Source organism: Tupaia chinensis, unplaced genomic scaffold (assembly GCF_000334495.1).
Source record: "Tupaia chinensis unplaced genomic scaffold, TupChi_1.0 Scaffold143982_1, whole genome shotgun sequence".
Taxonomy (NCBI): Eukaryota; Metazoa; Chordata; class Mammalia; order Scandentia; family Tupaiidae; genus Tupaia; species Tupaia belangeri.
The window spans coordinates 60539-84851 of NW_006203833.1; the positions used below are offsets into that span (position 1 = coordinate 60539).

Consider the following 24313-nt stretch of genomic DNA (forward strand, 5'->3'; position numbering starts at 1 on the left):
GAGGAGATTTCTTGCTGTCTGTCTCTCCAGAAAGAACACCCACCCTATAGCAAAAATTCTCTTAAAAAAAAAAAAAAAAAAGAAAGAAAGAAAAGATGCATAAGGTGCCTCTAAGTACTTCTAGAATTCCTTCTGCCTATTTCTCTCAATGTATTTTCTTTCTTGGTGTTTTTTGTTTTTTTTTCTTTTTTTTTTCTTTTTTTTTTTTTTAGAAAACAAGCTCTGGCAAGTTTTATTAAGGAAAAAGAAAAATACACAATTACTTTTCACCACTGTTCTGCCATGATTCTAATATCAGAATCACCTGGATCAATGATAAGACAGTGTGCACACTCTACAGTATTTTCTACATGCTGTTCCTAATATTATTTCCATTTTAATGATAGACACCAGTTTTGGCCAATATGTCATGGTACTCTATTTTGGCTTTCCCCCCAAGCCGGGCAGTTGTTGGCAATGAACATTTTCACTTTGCCTTGTCTGAATATCTTGAGTCTGATTACCTTTCTCACTTTTCATGAACTGGAGCCTAGAGGTGATCATCTCTAGTGAATTTTTTTCATCTTGTTCGTGGTTGTCCTCTTCCTGACTTAGGTGCAGGACAACTCACAACCAAGAGCAGCTGCCAAGATGGCAAGGAAGAAGAAAAGTCACATTGCCTTTTAATATATCTGCCCTATATTCTTCCTCTAGACTGTGACCATCTTTATGACTGAGCCATGGGTCTTTCATCTTTGCATGCCCTAAAACATAACAGTGCCAGGTATTTTTTAACAATTGATAAGTCTACCAAAAGACTGACTAATCAAGACTTTTTACTTGATTAAAATCCACAAAAATCTAAACCAATGCTACTCAAAGTTGCTGTTTGTTACCAGTTTATGATGCAATAACAAAGTTGAGCCAAAATGTGCAAAAGAACTGCCTTTTTTGAGAAATTCTTGCTATTAAAAAGTATATAGATGAACTAAATCATGCTTAGTGATGCAGTTGAGTTACATTTTTGCCCCATTTTTGTTAAAAGAGAGAATTTTTGTTATAGGAATCGTGTGCTCACGAAAGAGACAGAGACAGACAGAAGGCAAGAAATTACTTCCCATGGGGGATGGCCATGCTGCAATCCCTTCTCCTCCATTCTCCTCTTGGGATTTCTGGCATGCACACACACGTGCCTGGTGTGAGTTTCAAACTTCTGGGTCTAGAACTCAAACAGAGGTCTCTTGTCTCATTCTGATTCAAAACATTTTCATAAAGATAAGATGCTGGACAAATCTATGGTTAAAATTAATTTTAGGTCCTTGTCTATCTCTAAAGGCACACATATATTCATAGATCCTCCAATGAAATAGCTTTAAAATAAAGGAATCTATTTTCAGTGTTAAAAAAAGTAAAGACAGACACAGGGCACTTACAAAGTTTTTTGAAAGCAAAGACACATTTAAAAAAACCTAATAAATTTTTAATTAGAATTTTTTCCTTTTTTTAAACAGGACAAGTAACAGATTACATCAAACTTCAAAACTTCTCAAATACCTAATTATTATACATATTCCCTTCTGACTTGCAGGGAGGGATCTTGGTCGGCTTAACAGTTTCAGGTAAAATAAGCTTCATAATAGTATATATTACAATAATAAATGTACAATCTTTACATGAAATATGTTTTAGAAGCAAGAAAAAGATGCATCTGCATCAAAAGGCGACCTTTTAAAATGTCACAACTATTTTTTTTTTACATTCACTCTTGCAACAGGTTACAAGATGGGGTCACTAAGCTCAGATAAATCACTATGATGCACATAAAATACAGGAAGATTGGTAACTTTATATATTATATATATTTATATTTTCACACATTAGCATCTGAGACATAAACTGAGAATTTAAAATTTATTCTCTTCAGATAACGAATCATTTTTTATTTTTAATAAACATGGTGCCCACGAAAGCACATAGGTAAGGCACAATAGGGTTTTCTGTTACAGAATAGTGTGCATCATGTTTACTTAACCAGAAAACGTGCATTATCTGTGCAAGTTCATGCTGCAAACCCAACACATAAACATAAAACAAAGAAACTGAGCTTTAAACCAAATTAAAATTGGTATAATTCCAGCTGTTTCACATATTCATTTGGACTGACAATGATGTATCAACAGGTTTTTTTAAAAAGTCAATTGTTAGGATACAAGTAAACTTTGCTCAGCAACTATTTTAATCTGAAATTAAAAACAGTAATAAAGTAACTTTACTAAAACAAATTAAATACTGAGGCACAAAAGCAATGGTCACTTGTGCATTTACTATATTGCAAACTTTCATGACCCAAGATTGCAAGTAAAATTTGTCAAATACATATTTTGCTGCAACAACGTGCCCTGCTTTAAACTTGACATGTAATAGGGGCACTAACATTTCATTAAATTATAAATAAATTGGGAAAATGACTTAATCCCAATGGTACTATGTCACAGCCCTAGTATTTATAATAAATACAGCTTTCACAAAATAGTTTTCCATTACCTGCCAATTGCTTCTTTATTGCTCACATAAATTTGAATCCATCACGACTAGTCTCAGAACTTTCACACAAAATCATACTCAAGACATTTTCATATAAAACCTATAAAAGATATTTTAAACTTGTATCTAATACTTCCAGGTGTTTGGCTGTTTGATCTATATGATAGTACAGCCATATGTGTAAATGTGTGTGTGTGTGTATATACATATACACATGTATATACACACATACGCACATTATATATACATACATATATACACACATTAGATTATGAATAAAATAGAAAGCTTATTTTACTGCTTTAATGCAGACATCCTCACAAAACAAGACTACTTTCGCCACCACCAGCATTTACACATATATACAAAAGCCAATTTAAGTACATGTACATCCACTTACACATATATGTAACCATGAAACCCGAATTAATTTTCCCATATTCCAGCTGAAGCAAATGAATCTCTTACAAGTAACAGAAACCTAAGGTTAATCTGGGAAATTAACAGTTTCATCGCATTAGCCTGTAAGGAACTATTCAGGTGACTGTATACAAAAATTCACAACATTAGTTCACAAGAAATTATGGAAATAGAAGAAGCTTCTTCACCATGCTTTTGTGTGGTTATCTAAACACTTCTTGGTGCAAAAATACAACCACCATTATAATAAAATGCTTAATAAAGTCAATGTTCCTCATGCAAAACCTTAAATGCACTTGCTTAATTGAGTTCCAAAAACTGAATAAACAATTATTCTACCTACTCAACATTGCTGCCTCACTGCTAAATCCCTTTGGAACCTTAAGATTTCTGAAACATTCAAACAGAGCTGTATTCATCAATAAAAATATTACATACAAAAAGCATTTAAAAAGGAAGACAGTAAGCAAAACAGGAATTTTCCTATTGTAAATAACAGTCCTAGGAGTGGAAGAAAGTCTTTTCAGGAACCTCCTTGAGAATTGGCTAGGCCAGTCCGAAGACGAAGATGAGACATAGAGTTCATATGTTTATTTGATGGCTTCAAAGGAGTGTTGCAAGTAAGAGCTTGGGGAAAGCGATGGTGGTATCTATCTAGCCGTAAATATTTTACTGTAACCAATTTCCCTGTTGTAAGATAAAAGTAGTATTTTAGTTCTGTGAAATGCGTTTAATATATGTAGAAAATTAACTGTGGCAAAAAACACATGAACGCAAAACATAAAATCACCTAAAATTATTACTAAAAAAAAAATGCTAACCTGAAATTCTTTAGCTTAAAATCTTGCACAGTTTAGCTCTAAACCATGATTATCTTTTCAGAATGTTAATAATACTCAAATTTCTTACCATCAAACCAAGAGCCATGCAATGCCTTAAAAGCCTTTCCAGCATATTCTGGAGATAGACATTTAACATATACACAACCCTGTGATATAAAATACAGAGGGAGAGAAAGGAAAGTCTTAGTTTAATAGCAACAAATCCAACATATGAAATTCAATACTAAAAGTTAGTTTACCTCTCGTGAATTTTTGTCTACTGCAATGTGAACAATGCCATCATTATCACTGCATTTTTCTAAAATTGCTTCTTGAATTGCCAAATGCCACTGATCCCCTATTTCCCTAAAAATTAATGAAAACAAAGTCAATGACCATATTCCTACATAGTAAAAAGTCTTCCTTGTCTCTTATAATATATACATTCCTACTATAATTGGGATAGCTTAAAAAACATATATTGTTGGGGTCAGCAGTTAGCGTAATGGCTATATCGCTGAACTCCCATGTAGCCAACTGTGGTTCAAGTTCCAGACCCGGTGGCTTAAACTCACGCCGAGCGCGTATGCGTGCATGCCCAAGATCCTGAGAGGAGAATGGAGAAGGGACTGTGGTGTGCCCATTCTCCCTGAAGGGTGATTCGCTTTCTGTCTCTCTGTCTCTCTCTGCCTTCTTGCAAGCACGTACACTATAGCAAAAACCTCTAAAAATAAATAAATAAATATATTGTTAAAATTAACAGTAAGTAAATGCTTGTTGACTAGCAATAGGTAGATTTTAAAAGTTTAACATTCAGAAGTCTCAAGCCCTTCTCTCTCTTTCCAATAAGAGAGTGCAAGACAGCTCAGGTAAAGAAAGCTTAGTCCATAGCAGGAGGTTAAAAATCTTTTTTCTTTTTTTTTTTTTTAAGGAGAGATTTTTGCTATAGGGCACATGTGCTTCCAAGAGAAAAAGACAAAAAGTGAGAAATCACTCCACGGGGGATGGCCATGCCACAATCCCTTCTCCTCCATTCTCTTGGGATTCTGGGCATGCACGCCCACATGCCTGGCATAAGTTTTAAGGGGCCAGGTCCAGGACTTGAACCATGGTCAACACGTGGGAGTTCAGCAATGTAACCATTATGCTATCTGCTGATCCCAGAGTTGTCATTTTTATGTTTAAAATCTTAAGTTCTTGCAGTTATTATTATTTTTCTTTCTAGACTAGTGTTAAGTACTTAGTAAGTAGTAAACTCGTTACAGTTTTAAAAGTTAGATATGATTGCATTTTAATGACATTTTCAAATTCCTATAAACTTAAAGAAAATTCTTCGTAAATACTATGTGCTAAACATCTCTTTTCCAAAATAATGAAGAGTGATATGGGGGACACATTTTACAGTCACCCCACTGTAAGGAGAGTTTTGAGATTTCCTGTTACCGTGATGTAGACTTAATCCTACTGGAGAGACAGAGATGGTGGGCCAGAGAAAAGAGGGGCTTCACTTTAAATTATAAATCTTCATCTTAGTTAATAAAATGCAGGACTGGCATTGAATTCCTAACTCTAAGTCATGAAGTAAGATTCCCAACAGAGGCATCACCACACTACTAATTGTTTCTATCTTGGCAAAATAGAGGATGTGTGTGAATATACTGGCATTTCCAATTTTGTTCTCACTTGATTGGAATCTCATCAATACTTTTTGAAATAAATGATTTACTAAATGGGCCTTAGGGACATTTTATATGTAATACGTTTTCCATTATCAGGATCTTTTTTAGAAACAAGATCTGATCTGTCATATTAAACAGATTAAGTAGTGGCCTCTAGGAAGCTAATTCTAAAAATTTTATATTTTATATGTGAAATATTATGGATTCTAAGGATGTAACTTCTGACTGTGCTAATCTCGGATGTTAGTGTTGTAATATTACAGTCAGAAAAGTTCCTAAAATATTTCACAGGTAAGTAGAGATGGGACCTGAAGAGAGAAAGGTGTGTGTACTTTCATAGGGAATTTCTTATAAACAGAGATAAGAAATTTTGAAAAGGTAGGTATTGTACACTATACTGACTACTGAGGCAAAACGCTGGCAGTCATTGGGTCAGCTGGTGATCTGGTGGTTAAGGTGGCTGGATCCCACATGGCTGACTGTGTGGTTCATGTCCTAGACCTGGCAGCTTGGAAAACATGCTTAGCACATGTGCATGCATGCACAAAATCCTAAGAGGAGACTGGAGGAGAATGATTGCAGTGTGGTCATCCCCCTAAGGTGGGTGATTGCTCACTTCCTCTCTCTCTTTCTCTTTTCTCCTCTCTCCCTCCCTAGTGAACACACATATCCTATAGCAAATTAAAAAATATATATATAACACAACTGATATATTCAATAAAGGGTACTATTTGTCACCCTGTGTCATTAATTTGTATCAACCATTTATCTGCTATGAGGATTCACAGTGAATTCAATGATTTATGAAAGTATTATGAATGTTTATACATGTGTGTCTTTTGGCCAATACTTTCCTTGGAATTTTACAAGAAAAGAGGAAAACCTGACATTTCCATAGTTAGAGATTCAGAAAGAAAACAGATTTTCAATTACAGAAACAGCACAATAACAATATCATGCATTTTCCAAATATTCCAAACAAAACTCACATATACTCTTGTTCATAATACTTACATAACTGGGTCAAACATGTTTCGAATCTTTAGACATGGTGTCAAACTGTTTGGCGGTGAATTTCTTCTATCTAAATGAAATGCTACAAAAAAGATTAGTTTTATTATTTGTCATTGTTCTACTTTATTGAAAGGCATTAAGTCATTCAGTTCATTTAAAAAATATTTATTGTGTGCTTCTACTATGAGCATAACCCATGTTAGATGTCAAGACAAATAAGACAGACAGTATTGGTGTCACAGAGTTTACAGTGTAGTGGGAGTGAAAGATCATAAATAATATCACCTCCAAAATTATAATTGTGTTAAGCTCTAAGATTAGAGAAAGCTGTAAAATTCATTTAACCTATCTGTAAGTATCATATAAAACTTCTCCCAGGAATTGAAATTTATGTTGGAAATTGAGGAATTAAAAATTAGTAGGATGGAGAGAGATATGAAGGACATGTCAAACAGAGACAATCAGTTATACACAAACCCTGAGGCAAGGGAGAGCTTTGTATATTCCAGTCAAATAACTAAAAGCTAGCTGTGTGGCTCAAGTAGAAAAAAATTTAAAGGCAATTATTTAGGATCATGTAGTGACATTAAAGTACTTGGGTGCATCATAACTACAATAAAAAGCAACTCAAGTGCTGTTTTAAGTAGAGAAATATCATAATGAGATCCGTCTTTAAAAGTTATAAATTTGATGCAGCCTTGGTGGCACAGTCAGCGGCATACTGATCTGCAATGCTGGTGGTCACACGGCTGATTGCGGGTTCAGATACCTAGTTGATTTGAAAACATGCCATGTGCACATGCGTTCAAGATACTGACAAGTTGCAGGCTTAGGTGAAGGGGATCTGTGTGACAAGATCCTGTCAAGGATGCTCCCTCTGCCTTTCTCTCATGTGTATAATTGTGCTCTTATGAATGAAGTAAATAAAACTTCAAAAAAAATTTACCAAAACAATTTTTTTAAAGAATTGGTTTCTTTCTCTCTCTCTCACACTCTCAATCACTCAATTTCTCTCTCTCTTTTTCTTTTTTTAAATTTGACCAGAGAAGAAGAGAGAGAGAGAGAGAGAGAAAGTGAGAAAGCAAGCCACCAGGTCTGGGACTTGAATTGCAGTGGCCCAAGTGGGAGTACAACACCCTTAACCATCATGCTATCTGCTGACCTCAACTTATAAAAATTTTTAAAAGAAATTGTTATGTGGAGAATCAACTAAGTAGAAGCAAAAGTAAATGCAAGAAAACCAGTCATAGCTGTCTAAAACAGAGAGATGATATTGATATGGAAAAGACAGACCAACAGCAGTGCAGATGGAAAGTAGATAGGATATATAATGGGGTATCGGTAGTATAATCTTTGTCAAAGTGTTGGTTTTATGCTATGACTAATGGAGCCTATTACGATAGCTTATTGAATGTAAGAATTAGAGAGGGCCCGCCTCCGGGGGCCCCGCGGCTGGGGGCTTCCGCCCCTGCGCAACCGCGCGCCAGAACGGCCTGGCCCCCCTCCAGGGGCTCACGCCCCTGCGCAGCCAAGCGCCGGAAAAGTCTGGCTCCCCTTCGTCGTCCCCCCCCCCCCCGGCGCCGGGGGATTACGCCCCTGTGCAGCCACGCCCCGGGTGGCCCCGCGAACTACTCTGCCATTTTTAAGGAAGCCAGATACCCAAGGACAACTCACACTGCAGACCCCCACAACACCATTCCTGGTAACTACAAGATGACTGCTGTGCCGCATCAGCTGATAATTATCCCTGTGTACCAGAACTGCTTTCCTGAAACTGCATTCCTTGGAGACTCACCTACACTTGTGGATCTGCCGGAGACCCTTCCTTATCCAACCCTGAGTGGAGTTTATGCTCCCTATTACCAAAAACTTTATGAGCTGATGGTTGGAACTTGTGGCCTCTCTCCCTTTACTTGTATGTATCACTTTTTCAATAACTCTTCTGGAAGACAACTGTATATAGCAGAGATAGTGTAATGGGAGAGTGGGAAAGGGCAGAGGGACAAACATAGGGGGAAAAAAAAAAAGAGGAAGAGAAAAAAAAACATATATATACATAAGCAAGAAAGTAGAAATGGAATATTATTGATGATAACATGCTTGATTAAGTCACTATGCAGTCTATTCTAGATGGGAAATTACATTTAGTACGCTGTGATGATGCTCAGGGAATGAATGTTAGGTAACAACAACAACAACAAAAAAAGTCAGACTTGAGTTCATGTAGAGGCATGTGTCAGCTGTGATAACTATTGGAGAGACTTAGACTAATTAAGATCACTGACAGATCATTTGGGGAGGGGTGAGGCACGGAGGGCAATCGGGGATGACAGGGACAATGTGGGAGGAGGATGGGTCATAACAGAGGGAGGGGGATGGGGAATCTAGGATGGTAAAACAAAAGGCAAGGTATGCAGGACACAAGAATTGGGAAATTATTTGCTGAGAACATATATGTTGACGTGCTTGATTGAGCCAATGCACAGTGTATTTTGGATGGAAAATTCATTTGTGTGTTGTGATGGGAAAAAAAAATTATAATAAAAAATGAACTATTAAAAAAAAAGAGAAGAGGATAGAGAAAGATAGCAAGTGAACAATAGAGAGGATGTTAGTGAGAAACAGATATGGTTTATTATCTGTTGATGATGACGTGTATCGTATTCTCAACTGGACTGGTCTGGGAAGTATTTCATGATGGGTGAAGTCTTTTAACAAGCAAAATGAGAAATAGTGATTGACTGTTTTAAAAAATTATAATAATAATAATTATTGGGAAATGCATGGAAAAGACATTGAATGATAAAGCGGGGAGATTGATGTCTCTGTATTGACTGACATGCATGGCATTCCCTTTTGAAAAAGCAATGGAAGTCAATGTAAAGTTATATGTAATCCAATGTAATATAAAGAAGATTATGATGATAATATAAATAAAAAAAAAGAAAAAAGAATTAATTAGAGAGAAATGGGAATGACTAGATTATTATGAATTACTATTTTTGAGTTTTTCTATAGAGTGTGAATGTTCACCAGGAAGAGAGGGAGTGAGAAGTCTCCCCCACAGTTGGATGGCCAAGTCATAATTCTGTCTCCTTTGGTTCCTATAAGGATTTTGGGCATCCACACATATATGGCTGGCATGATTTTCAAGCTGCCAGGTCCAGGACTCCAACCACATAGTTGGCCATATGGGACCCAGAGATCTAGTCACCTTACCTCTGCACCACCTGCTGGTCTGTATGGGATTTTTTTTCATTGAGGTTCCATAATAATTTATTTACCTTTTCCATAAATACTATATTTAGCAAACACTGATAAATATACTCTTGTTAAAAACAAAACAAAACAGAATTTGCCCATTTTCAACTTACTAGTATACTCTTTCCTATACAGAAAGCAGAACAGATTACATTAGTAAAATCCTATATATAGATTTGGATACATAATGTAGGCAATCTTCCAAACCCCCTATATACTTACATGTTTTTGAAACTATGCAAGCATTAATAAAATATGAAAAGATACCCACAGGGGATATGCAGATGAGGGGTCTTAGTGAACAAAGAAAAGGACAGTAAAACTTAGAAAAAAGAGCAGTTAAAAAGTTATGATTCCAGGGCCAGCAGGTGGTTTGACTCCGACATGGCCAACCATGGTTCAAGTCTGGACCTGGCAGTTTACTTTCTCACTTACCCTTTGGCTCTGTCTCTCACTGGTCAAATTAAAAAATAACAAAATTAAATTTTTTAAAAGTTATGATTGCATTTAAATATATGTAAATTACATATATAAAATAAGCTTTATGTGTTTTATTTGCATAAAGAAATTAGATGAAAAGAATAAAATTAGATTTATGATACTTTGCTTTTATACAGTAAAGAAGTCAAGATTAGAGAATATTTATGATACAAAAACAAACTATTTATATTACATTAGCAAGGACAAAAGTATGGAAGGATACTTGAGAAGCCAGCACTGATTCCCTCTATGAGATAAAACTGGAAAGGTACTTTGCCTTCAAACAGTTTTGAACTACACTGCTCCATTTAAATACACGTTACTTTCGTCATTTAAAAAAATTAGAAAAAAAAAAAAAACCTTTCAGAAATGTTTGTTTAAAAATACATACCTTGACCTTGCCATACTTTAGAAGGTATTACTAATATTTTGTCACAGGATGCAGAAGGCTGGATCCACCGCCAAACTAGAAAATCTACACCACCTATTCTTCGTGTTTCTGTGCGAACTCTAGACTCATTAGCAGCAAGGAAGTCAACAGCTCTATCCCAGACTTTCTTCATTTTTTTCCTATTGGGTAAAGAAAATAACAAATTTAAAACCATCTTAGCTTATCAAATAATAACTGTTAACGATAGATGTTTCTATCACTACTCAGTTTGTTTAAAAAGATTTAAATACACCTATATCTCACTTCAGATTTACTCAATTTCAATATCCAGATGTGAAGCAAGAGCATTTCTATTTCATTCCCCTGAAGCTCCTCTAGTGATTATGGTATCTTACTAGGGTCAAGAATGCTTTAGGTTATGGTATCTTCTATTGCCAAATTTATATTTTTTAGTTTTTATTTTAAAAACACCATTAATAACAAGGTAAGTATTTTTAAACATTAGTAAAATGTCACATGCTATTGTCCATTTATCATGATAAAATTAAAGAAAACAATATGGACCTTGAAAACAAATAATCAAAAAGGCAAAGGAATTTAAATTATTTAGAAATCTATTTGTCTATCATGCCACTCGAAATCAGGAGGATAACAAAAAAGAATTTGGAAAGGAGAGTATAAAGAACAACTACAACAAAAGGTATATAGTAAAACAGGTCTACTGAAGAAGGGTCACAACTCAAAATACAATTTTCAAAATTGCAGAAGACAGCCACATTTTGATCTACTTCAAATGAGAATGCTAGGAACACACCTGTCATGAGGCTGTATTAAGGAGTCTCGCACATGTGGAATAGGCATGTAAGGTTGTAAATCTTTATTTTCCTGGCAAGCTTCATTATGACTTCGTAAAACATCTGAAAATAAAACAAATTTATGAGTGAGTCAATCATTTAATATCAGGTTGTAGTTCTACCACAAAATGACTAAGCTAGAAATAGTTTAGACTTTCAGAAGAACCATACCTATAATCTTTACCACCATATCATACATCTGCCTCGTTTCTTCCTCTTCTTTTGTCCAGCGGTATTTCATGTAACGCAGAACGACACAAACCATCACTACACCTATAACATTCATAAATTTTGTGTTTTAAAATTGTGGTCAATGGCATTCAAATATATTGCAGATAGTTTCAACAGTGATTACTCTAATTGCCACAATGAAATAATGGAATAACTCTTTAAGACAGCTAAATTAGCGGTATATACTACATAGAAAAATTTAACATTAAACATTTCCAGTTTCATTTTTCTCTAAAAAAAATTTCTTCTCTTACATTGACAATTGAAGATTAGATTCTAACTACTATTAAAAAAAAAAAAAATAGGGGCCAGCAGATGACACAGCAGTTACATCACTGGACTCCCACATGGCTGACTGTGGTTTGAATCCCAGATCCGGTGGCTTGAAACATCTGGGCCCATGTGTGTGCATGCCGAAGTTCCCAGAAGGAAAAGAAGCGTGTGGCGTGGTTAACTCGCAGGGGGCAATTTCTCACTTGCCCTCTGTCTCCCCACATGCACCTTGTGAGTGCACACGCCCTAAAGCAAAAACCTCTATAAATAAAGTAAATAAATCTACTTCACAAACTTATCTATTCAGCATTACAATACTTAGAAAGTTAGTCTCAGGAGACTAAATATAATAAAATCTTACTCTAAATAAATGTTTCTATATTTTTTAAATTCCTCAGAGGGCGTGCCCTCGTCAGAGAAAGAGGAAGACAGAAAGCACTGCCCAGTGTGGTGAGGTCACACCTCAATCCTTTCTCCATTCCATTCAGTCAGTTTTTTCGGCAGGCATGCATAGGTCCAGAATTCAAACGACACAGTCAGTCATGTGGAATCTGTCTCTCTTAATCACTAGACTATGGATCAACCCAAAATAAATTATTTTTAAAGGACTAGAAAAGAAAAAGGAAAAAAGGAAATGAATGAGTATCTCCTAAACTGCTATTATCAATCTCCAAGTCATAAAATCTAGCAAACAAAATAATAATTTTAACTCTAGCATATGATATCTTTACAATTAAAAACACTTTTAATAAGCTTAATATTTTATTATTTAAAAAGTAAGCTAAATTATATTTTCCAGTTCTATTTTCCAAAGTAGCACTCCATAGTTATAGTAACAATGCTTGTTTTCCCTCTGACATTCTTCTTACAACAAAGTTTTATTCTCTCTTCATATATTCTCAACCCACAGACTAATACTGACATTATTTATTTATTTGTTTGTTTGCTTGTTTTGGAGAGGTTTTTGCTATAGGGCACGTGTGCTCGCCAGAGAGAGAGAGACAGAGAGACAGAAAGCGAGAAATCAACCCCCAAGGGGGATGGCCACACCACAATCCCTTCTCCTCCATTCTCCTCTCGGGATCTTGGGCACGCACGCACATGTGCCTGGTGTGAGTTTTAAGCCACTGGGTCCAGGACGCGAACCACGGTCGACTACATGGGAGTCCAGCGACACAGCCATTACACTAACTGCTGGTCCCTATTTGTTTGTTTTTAAGAGAGATTTTTGCTATAGGAAACATGCACTCACTAGAGAGACTGAAAGTAAGAAATCACACCCCGGGAGGAAGAGACCTGCTGCAATCCCTTTTCTGCCATTCTCTTCTCAGGATTTTGGGCATGGACACATCCACGCTCCTGGCATTATCAAGTCACCAGGTCAGGGACTCAAACTGCAGTCAACTACGTGGGAGTCCAGTGATATAACCACTGTGCCATATGCTGGTCTCACTGACATTCTTTTTTTAAAACTTAACTTTATTATATTTAGTGAAGACTTCTGAATGTGAATTATATCACAACTAGTTCACAGAAGTGAATTCTTGACTCTGGCATTTAATGAAGTACAGTCACACAAAAATTCTTGACTGCAATAGCCCTCCTTCTTTTCTTAAAAAAAAATTTATTTCTTCCATGAGTTGAAAGAAAAAGACATGGAGAGAGGAAGAGAACTAGCACCCCAACAGGGTCCTGACATCACAACCTACCCCTAGCTTCAGACAGCCCAGGAAAATAGCCAGGTCAGTACTCAGCATACCCAAAGAAGTCTCCAAACTCAAACTCAGAACCTTCCTACATAGGTCAGCCTCACAAAGCATAGTATTCTACTGCTTTGCCACCGTATTGCCCCAGTGTAGTTCCTTTTTTATCCTAACAACTTACCTAAGCATAGTAGCAATAACCTGTGGGTTACAGTAATAAAAGCACGTCGAAAACGACACCAGAAAGACATCTGTGGTCTTGTAGACTGTAAAAACTGCACATCAGTTATATTTTTCAATTCTTCCTCAGGACCATTACCAACACACCTATTTGAAAACAATCAAGGTGGTGTTTAAAAGTCAAATTCAATTCTTATAGTACAAAATGTCTAAAGTGAAAATAAAATCCTTTACCTTATTCCAACATCTTTTCCATTTTCTAAAATCCACTGCAATGAGATGTTAAATATGTCTTCATATTCAGGACCTAAATCCTAACCAAAAAAATAGAAAAAATAAATTTTTTTTTAAGAGAGAGATTTTTGCTTTAGGGTGCATATGTTCACCAGAGACGGAGAGAGACAGAGACAGAAAACAAGAAATCACTCCCCAGGGGGGTTGGTCACACCACAATCCCTTCTCCTCTCAGGATTTTGGGTGTTCATCCACATGTGCCCAACATGAGTTTTAAGCCACTGGGTCCGAGACTCAAACCGCAGTCAACTATGTGGGAGTCTAGCAATATAACCAGTACATGATCTGCTGGTCCCAAGAAAATAATTATTCTTAACAATCCACATGGACTATAAATAACATATCCTCTATAACATTTTAACTATGTAACAAAAATATGCATTATACACTACAGAAAAGAAAAAAATGCCATTTCCTTACTACTCTAGTATAACCACTTTTAATATTTTCCTGCGTTTTCTTTGGATTTTTTTATTTGTTTACAGTTTATTTCTAAGTGTCATGATAAGACTGAGTTAATCACTTTTTTCCTAGTGGAATACTATTTTCAGATGAGCAAATTGCAGCAAACTATTTAGAAGTAGATTATTTTATAAACATTTTCTCAAGAAATAAAGCCCATCAACTCAAGAAAAACTGTTACCAATGATAAAGTTCAAGCATTTAGGGGCCATGTCATGGCACAGTGGTGTAATGCACTGCTCAAGGGAATCCAGATTACAGTTACCATCCTTGGCCTGATCAGCATGAAATGGCGGGCACCTGCACAAGCGCCCAAGATCTCACAGGCTGGGGGACTTGGTACTGCAGCCGTGACCAGAAAGCTCTTGTGTGAATTTCTCCCTCTTCCTTCCTCCTGCTCTTTTTCTCCCTCTACCCTGTGCATGTGCACCCAATTCTACTAGGAATGAAGCAAAAAAAAAAAAAGAAAGAAAAAGAAAAAGAAAGGAAATGAGCTTTGATATGAAAAACTTGAAATTCTGAAAAACTTGCATTCATCCCTGTGACCTTGACAACTTCATAGTATTTGAAAACCCTTCTAATGAGATTGGTGTGATACTAGTAAGTGTAACTTTAAAAACCTTTTTTTAAAATATGTATTTATTTCTTCCACAACAGAAAGACAGAGAGGGACAGAAGAAAGGAGGGAAAGTATGTGAGCAAGAAGAGTTAAATGAGAGAGGCAAACACCCCCAACAGGGCCCTCATGCCACAATCCACCACCTGTCTCAGCTAGCCCATATCATGAAACACACGTGAGTCAGCTTGTAGAGGGAGGCCCTGGGCTATAACCCTGGGCTCTTCCCATGTTGGTCCAGTTGTATTTACCATGTTACAACCTGGCCCAAATGTGACTTTTGGATATAACACAATAAAATGTGTCAACAATTAGAAGATCTGTATAACTAGGGACCAGCACATGGCATAATGGTTACGTTGCTGGACTCCCACACAGTCAACCGCGGTTTGAGTCCCAGACCCAGTGGATTGAAACACCTCCCATGGAGGGTGATTTCTCACTCTCCGTCTGTCTCTCTGGCAAGTGCATGGCTCTATAGCAAAAATTCTCTCTTAAAAAAGAAATCTGCATAAGTCAATAAACCAGTATTGTTCTTTCTTTGGAGAGGTTTTTGCTATAGGGCACATCTGCTCACCAGAAAGACAGAGAGAGACAGAGAGATAGAAAGCGAGAAATCACCCCATAGGGGGGATGGTCACGCCGCAATCCCTTCTCCTCCATTCTCCTCTCGGGATCTTGGGCACGCAAGCACACGCACCTGGTGTGAGTTTAAGCCACAGGGTTCGGGACTCGAACCATGATCAACTACATGAGAGTCCAGTGACATAGCCATTATGGTTACTGCTGGTACCTAAGCCAGTATTTTTCTAAAGACCAATACATGGGACTAAAGAATCATGCTTGGAATAACAACTCCACTCAAAAGGTGAAACAGATCAAAGTACTTTATAAAGCAGCTGAAAAATTTCACTGATCTCAGACTCCACCCTGCAACTAACTTTTAAGAAACTACCACTGTTGGACCAACAAATGGCATAATGGTTACTTGCTGGACTCCCACATGGTTGACCACAGTCTGAGTCCTGGATTTGGCAGACTAAAACTCACACCAAGCACATGTGCGTACATGCGCAAAATTCCAAGAGGAAAAAGGAGGAAAAGGGACTGCAATGTGGCCATCCCTCCTGGGGGATGATTTCTCTCTTTCTGTGTCTTTGTCTCTCTAGAGAGTACATGTGCCCTAAAGCAAAAATCAAAAATCTCTTTTAAAAGGAAGGAAGGAAGGAAGGAAGGAAGGAAAGAAGGAAGGAAGGAAGGAAGGAAGGAAGGAAGGAAAGAAAGGAAAAGAAAAGAAAAGAAAAGAAAAGAAAAGAAAAGAAAAGAAAAGAAAAGAAAAGAACTAAAAGAACATTGTAAAGGGTAGTATCAAAAAAATCTATAATTATCTGAAAAGATGGCAAAAATACTTTTCTCTATTTTGACAACATATTGGTGTACTGTTCTACTTGCCTTTAAAATTTAATTTTAGATTTTTGCTATAGGACCAGTGCTCCCTAGAGAGAGAGAGAGAGAGAGATTGGGGGATGGCCATGCCACAGTGTCTTCTCTTCTACTCTCTTCTCAGGATTTTGGGCAAGCACTTGTACCCAGCATGCTTTCTTTTCTTTTTTAAAAGGTTTTTGCTATAGGGCACATGCGCTTGGCTGGAGAGACAGACAGAGAAAGAGAGACTAAAAGTGAGAAACCACCCCCTAGGGAATGGCCACTCTGTAATCCCTTCGCTTTCATTCTCCTCTTGGTATTCTGGGCCCAATGGCCCAGCGTGAGTTTTAAGCCACCAGATCCAGACCTCAAACTGTAGTCAACCACATGGGAGTTCAGTGCCTTAATAACCATACCACCTGCTGGCCCCATGTGATTTTCAAGCTGCAGAGTTTAGGATTTGAACCACAAAGTCAGCAATGTGGGATCCAGCACTTTAACCACCACACCATCTGCTAGACCTCTACTTGCCTTTTTTTTTTGGAGAGGTTTTTGCTATAGGGCGTCTGCGCTCGCCAGACAGACAGAGAGAGACAGAGACAGAATCCGAGAAATCACTCCCCAAGGGTGATGGCCATACCGCAATCCCTTCTCCTCCATTCTCCTCTCGGGATCTTGGGCACGCACGCACACATACCCAGCGTTGAGTTTTAAGCCACTGGGTCTGGGATGTGAACCATGGTCGACTATATGGGAGTCCAGCGACACAGCCATTACGCTAACTGCTGGTCCCTACTTGCTTTTTTCACAGAACAAAGTACGTGTGTATCCATGTTAGTATACATGTAAAAACTCTAATTCTTTTTTTTTTAAAGAAAATAATATTTCATTATATGGTTATTCTATACTTTAATTAACCCCTTATTAGTAAATAGAGTATACACAATTTTTTTGGAGAGATTTTTGCTATAGGGTGTGAGCACTCATCAGAGAAATAGAGACATAAAGTGAGAAACTGCCCCCAGGAGGATGGCCATGCTGCAACCCCTTCTCCTCCATTTTCCTTCTGGGATGTTGGGTACGCACACACACATATCCAGTGTCAGGGTTGGGACTGGAACCACAGTCAACCACATGGGAGTCCAGTGCCTTAACCACTATGCCACCTGCTGGCCCTTACAATTTTAAAAATATACCAAAACTGGTACAAACACCTTTACATTTTTTTCACTTAAAAAAATATTTATCAGGCCAGTCAGCAAGCAATGAGGTGGTTATGGTGGCTAGATTCCACATAATCAACTATGTAGTATGAGTCTCAGACCCAATAGTTTAAAATAACAAGCTGGGTGTATGTACATGTGTGCCCAAAATCCCTAGAGGAGAATGGAGAAGGGCCTGAATGTGGCCATCCTACCGGGGTTTCTTTCTCACCTACCCCCCATTATCTCTGTCTCTTTCCTAAAACAAATTTTAAAAAATGTCCTACAGCAAATTTAAAAAATAATTAAAATTGGGACATCCAGTGGTGTGATGGCCAAGGCAGCTGGATCCCCCATGGCTGACTGCACTGTTGGAGTTCCAGACTAAGTGGCTTGAAAAGTTTGTCACACCCTGTGCATCACTCTTAGTTCTGGAGTCTGTAAAACCTTCAGGTATGGACATGATTATAAACTCTTTGCTACTTTGTAACAGTGATGACTTTCATTTCTAATATCTTGTTCTTCAATTCCATCTGTTAGCTCATCAGAATGACTGTTACCGTCTATATTTGCATGAACATTCAGGCCACACGATTAAGAATCTCTAAGAAGATTCAGACTTTCCTTAGAGCTCTCTTCTAAACCCTTACCAGAATCACCCTTAATGCTCCATTTATGGCAACATAGGCTTTTTTCCTAGCCTGTTATCCATTACTCAGTTCCAAAGACTCTTCTACATTTTCAAAGTATTTCTTACGCGCATACAACCCTACCTTCGGTATCAACTCTTAGTCCATTTCTGCTGTTATAAAAGTAACACAGACTGGATAATTATAAAGACAAGAAACTTATTTTTCACAGCTCAGGAGGCTAGAAGTTCAATGGCATGCCATTAACATCTAGCATAGGTCATACCACGGCAGAAGGCAATAGAGTAGGAAAGCAGGAGGGGGAAAAGGGAGGCCAAAGACCTGTGATAACTAAAATACTCCCATGATAACACTGATCCGTTTATGAAGACAGAGCCCTCATAAAATGTACATAATGGCTTGAATTAATGAGGGCAATTACTATTCTAATGAGCTAAGGATGAGAAGAAACAAAAAACTTAAAACTTCTAGTTATTAAACAATAATAGTAAGAAAGCAATATGTTATTTTTGCATTTTTTGTTTTCCTTTCCCATGTTGATAGCACTCAGTATTCACTTTCTACTTGGAATACAACAGAGCCATGGAATACTAACTTTATGTATTTATGAGAAGAATTTAAAAAGTTCATGGAAAAATTATATTAAAGTACAATTTTGGTACAAAAAAATCCTAAAATCCATGAATTTTTTCCAAAACTTGCATTTCATAAAACTTTTTGAAGACCCCGCATATAATCTCAAAAAACAATTCATAATTTATTTAAAATCTCATTAAAAATTTAATAGGTGTTAAGGTCTTAAATATACCATTACGTCCATAAATATACCATTACTTCCATAAATATCCAACAAAGTATATAAAGCTCTACAGCATTATAAAATGGAATTTTTGTAGAAGTAGAAATTAATTTTTTTTTTGGGGGGGAGAGGTTTTTGCTATAGAGCACATGTACTTGCCAGAAAGACAGAGAGAGACAGAGAGACAGAAAGTGAGAAATTACCCCCGGGAGGGATGGCCACACCACAATCCCTTCTTGTCCATTCTCCTCTTGGGATCTTGGTCATGCACTCACACGCGCCTGGCGTGAGTTTAAGCCACTGGATCCAGGACTCGAACCGCGGTCGACTACATGGGAGTCCAGCGACATAGCCATTACGCCAACTGCTGGTCCCAAAATTAATTTTTTCTTGCTTATGGCTTAAACAGTTCATGCTATAGCATACATAGCAATGACCTGATTTTAAGAGTTTAAGCCGTTTTATTATTCACTTTTTGTAGCCACCTGGAAAGCTGTGGTAAAGCACAGGTAGACCAATTTTATTTTCCTATAAAGGGCCAGAGTAAATATTTTAAGCTTCAGAGCCATATACATTTTTCGTGGTTTTGTGTATGTATGTGTGCTTTAACAGATCTTTAAAAATGTAAAACCACAACTTACAAGCCATACTAAAAAAAGCAGGTTGGATTTGGCCTATGGGCCATACCTTGCCAAGCTCTGAGGTAAGACATTCCAACATCATGAAACAAATTTTCCAATAACTGATAACAAAAATAAAGTGGAAATTAAGCTTATAATTTTTAAGGTATCCTATGATTACTATTTAGTTCTAGGCAATAGCTCAGTCAACATAATGCTTACCATTTCATATAGATCTTTCTTTCAAAGTATGTTTCCCAAACCTTAAATACATTTTATATACACAGACACACACCTCAACCCTGTTTCCTACAAATGTACTTTATTTTCAAAATAGTCAATTAAAAATAAGTATTAAAAATCCATGTCAGATGCTTTAATTTGGGGTTAGTTTCACATTATAAAACTAAGACTGTTTCATGTAAAAGACTCAGCTCATTAATTAAAGAAACAAGGGACAAGCGCACTTGGTATAAGAAGTCAAACAGTATTTAAAACCTAATATAGATATTTTATGAAATACATAATAATAATAGCTATGTGACTTTCAGTTAGTGAATATTCTAGTTAACTATGAGATGCTATATGATATACATTAGATATCACCTTTAAAAATATCTAAAATGTAATAAAGAGAAAGTAATACAGAATATGATGTAACTCTTGTTGACTCAGGTAATTTGAAGGTCTTTCACCTCTGCAAACAGTAGAAAAAGCACAGGAATCTGGAATATGATTCTGACTCCATTATAGACTTGCTATATGTATAAACTTAAATGAACGCAAGAGGAAATATGTTGTCTATGTAGGCACAAATACTTTGAGTACTTCTTTAGATCCTAACTCTTAAGCGTGTCAGTCTCTTGACCACACGGTACTTGGAGCTAATGGCTATGAACCCGGTTCAAACAAGAGGTACAACAGTACAGTGAGAAGCCTAAGTACCTTGGTTCTATTCCCAGCTACACTGCAAACTAGTTGAATGATCTACTTAATAACCTTCCACTAAGTTTTAACTTCTTTGTAAATGGGTCTCATACTACCTACCTATCAATAGATTACTGTGAAGTGAGATGACCAAGAAGCAAGGTAAGTTATATATCTGACAAAGTGTAATTATTATGAAATTTACCCTTCACTCCAATTCTCAGAACACTTATTTTTACACATGGCACAATTTTATTAACAGTAGTTAGCATTGTAAGCTAGGCCATAAACATCTATCCAACCCTATAATTCGGCAGCTCTCTACATTCCCATTATTTACTTCATAAATCTTAAACATATTCATTGTGCTAAAGGTTAAATAGGTTTTCAAAGTGACCTCATAACTCAACTCTATCCATTACATTATCTATCAAAAAGTTATACAACATTTAACTTAAAAATCAATCACCTCTATTCATAAAAATATAATCTTATGTATTTCCTAAATGTTCCACCAGAGGGAACTCTTAACTTTTCACAAATTGAAACAAACTTTCAATATGACAGATAAATTCTGAAAAAGCTAAAGAAAAGTATTAGGGAAGTCAGAAAAAGAGTGTTTAAAACTAAAGTATCTTGTTGAGACTCAATTTACTTCATCAAACACTTGTTATACTTATTGTGCTTAAAATATACTAGAAGAAGAAGGAGAAAAAAAAATCTGCTCACACCTATAAGAGCTCAACACATTCTTTGATTCATTTATTCCTGCGTTGCTGGTTAAAGCATGGTACAAATACATAGAAATATACAATAGATCTCTCTATATAAGTAGAAAGTGTACAACATACATGCCATCATCATTGTTGGATACTAGCTTTGTTGTGTTTCTTCCATATTTATGCCAAGAATATATAAGTAAAACAAAGTAAAACAGCCAATTTTTAAACTGTACTAAAATTGTCAGTCCAAACTAGGAAGTAACTTGATAACACATATCAAAAGCATTTTTTAAAGTCCAAACTCTTTTTTTTCCCCTCTCATTTTATGAGAGAGAGAGAATGAAAGAGAGAAACAGAATGGGAGACAAAAACAAGTATTTCTGATAGAGTCTAGCTGTGTACATTATTCTCCTGCCTTACTTTCCAAATTAGCTAGAATTACAGGCACCTACAATTGTACCTGGAATGTTCAGGCTAGCCCAGGAACTGAACCCAGTCTTCCCATGTGGTTTCTAGGCTCCCAAGTAGTGGTGCTATGAGAGTACCACAGTTAGGCCAGTTCATGATCTTTCAACACGTAATTTCCTCTTTAAGATTATATGCAAAGCAAATGACCAGAAAATCAAATACTACACATAAAGATTAAAGTGCTTTTAATATATTGCTTTCACCTAGGACTGGGAGTAGAGTGCAGTGTGGAGATTCTCTGGGTGGTATCTATCAATCTCTCTCTTACTAAATAAATAAAAAACAAAACAAACAAGCAAGCAAACCCTATTTTGGGAACTTTCTAGAACACTTGGTCAGAAGTTAGGGATTGGCAGTTGCCTGACCTGCACACAGCACCTTCCCGCTCTCCCATGCTGGCCTCAGCCCTCTCAGAGCCTGTACTAAATGATGAAAGAAATAATTTACTATGATGTTCTGGAGATCAAACCCAATGCCATCCAGAAAGAATTGAAGGTGGATTATAGGAAACTGGCATTGAAGCACACCCTGGAGAAGAATCCAAATGAAGGTAGGAAGTTTAAACAGATTTCTCAAGTTTACAATGGTTTCTCTTATGCAAAGAAAAGAGAATTATATGACAGAGGAGAGCAGGCAATTAAACAGAGTGGAGAAGATGGTGGTTTTGGGTCCCAAATGGACATCTCTGATACACTGTTTTGGAGGAAGAAGGATGCAGAGAGAAGAAGAGGTAAAAATATTGTGCATCAACTGTCAGTAACCTTAGAAGATTTATATAATGATGTAACAAGAAATTTGGCTCTGTAAAAGAATGTGATTTGTGACAAATGTTAAGACTTAAATGGTAAGAAAAGAGCAGTAGGGACCAGCAGGTGGCATGGTGGTTGAGGAGTTGGACTCCCACATGGCCGACTGTAGTTTGAGTCCTGGACCTGGTAGTTTGCTCACTTTCCCTCTTTCTCGCTGGTGGGTGCATATGCCTTATAGCAAATTTAAAAATAATAATGATAAATAAAATTAAACAGATAATTCTTAAAAAAAAAAGAGAAAGAAAAAAGAAAAGAAAAGAAAAGAAAAGAAAAGAAAAGAAAAGAAAAGAAAAGAAAAGAAAAGAAAAGAAAAGAAAAGGAGAGTGCTGTTCCAAAGGCCACAGTACTGGAATACAAGCAAGAATTCATCACATAGGACCTGGAATGGTTCAGCAAATTCAGTCTGTATCCATAGAGTACCAAGACCATGGGGAAGAGATCAGTCCTAAACATAGATGTCAAAGTTAAGGAAGATAATTCAAGGAAAGAAGATTCTAGGAGTTCACATTGACAAAGGCATGAAAGATAACCATAAGATAATATTCCATGATGAAGGAGACCAAGAATCAGGACTGGAGCCAGGAGATTATACCTTTGTATTAGATCGGAAAAAATTATGATGTTTTTACCCGATGAGATCTTTTCATGTGTATGAACCTTTTCATGTGTATGGACATTCACAATGCTGGCTGAAGCACTGTGTGGCTTCCAAAGGTCAATTTCCACTCTTGAAATCCGAACTTAGTCATCACCTCTCATTCAGGTCAGATTGTCAAGCATGGCAATATTAGTGTGTGTTAAATGAAGGCATGCCAGTTTATTGTAGACCATATGAAAAGAGTAACTTAATCATCAAATTTAATATAAATTTCACTGAGAATGGCTGTCTCCTGATGAACTCTCTTTGTTGGAAAAATTTTTACCTGAGAGAAAGGAAGCAGTAGAAGAGACTGATGAAACGGACCAGGTAGAACTGATGGACTTTGATCTAAATCAGGAAAGATGGCATCATTACAACAAAGAAGCATATGAAGATGATGAACATCACCTCTGAGGTGGTGTTCAGTGTCAATATCTTTATGGGGACAACAAATAACATTCACTGCTGGCATTTTATATGCAGTAATGAATGAATGAAAGACTATAATCGTAATATACTCACTGCTTGCTATTGCTTTTGTTTTAATATTCAACTATTATAGTGTTTTAAAAATTAAGAATAAAATGTAAATATAAAAGCTTTAACTTTGTCCTGTATTATGGTGACTTTGGTGTGCAAGATGCAATTTTAATAGTTGTAAAAACTACAAAGTTCCCCTAGCATTTGTTAGATTATTCATTGTAACTGATTTTAGCTATGTACATTGATGAGTGTAGACGGAAATGTGAGATGTATGTATTGACTTCATTGTACAACCCCTCATTGTTAAGCTATAAGATTAAAATTCTGTATTTAACTGGCAGTCAGAAGGAAAAAAACATTTCATTT

General features: G+C 36.6%; 1 protein-coding gene across 1 annotated transcript in view; it reads right to left on the reverse strand.

Moving 5' to 3' along the window:
* Positions 1 to 1457: 1457 nt before the first annotated feature.
* Positions 1458 to 24313, reverse strand: part of LEMD3 (LEM domain containing 3) — a gene marked incomplete at its 5' end in the record, with an annotated part of 79597 nt that continues 56741 nt past the window's right edge. The window contains 9 exon segments of the mRNA XM_014583017.2: positions 1458 to 3630; positions 3853 to 3931; positions 4025 to 4130; positions 6458 to 6539; positions 10590 to 10768; positions 11404 to 11506; positions 11615 to 11716; positions 13832 to 13977; positions 14065 to 14144. Of these exon segments, the coding sequence (XP_014438503.1) occupies positions 3467 to 3630; positions 3853 to 3931; positions 4025 to 4130; positions 6458 to 6539; positions 10590 to 10768; positions 11404 to 11506; positions 11615 to 11716; positions 13832 to 13977; positions 14065 to 14144 (1041 nt within the window).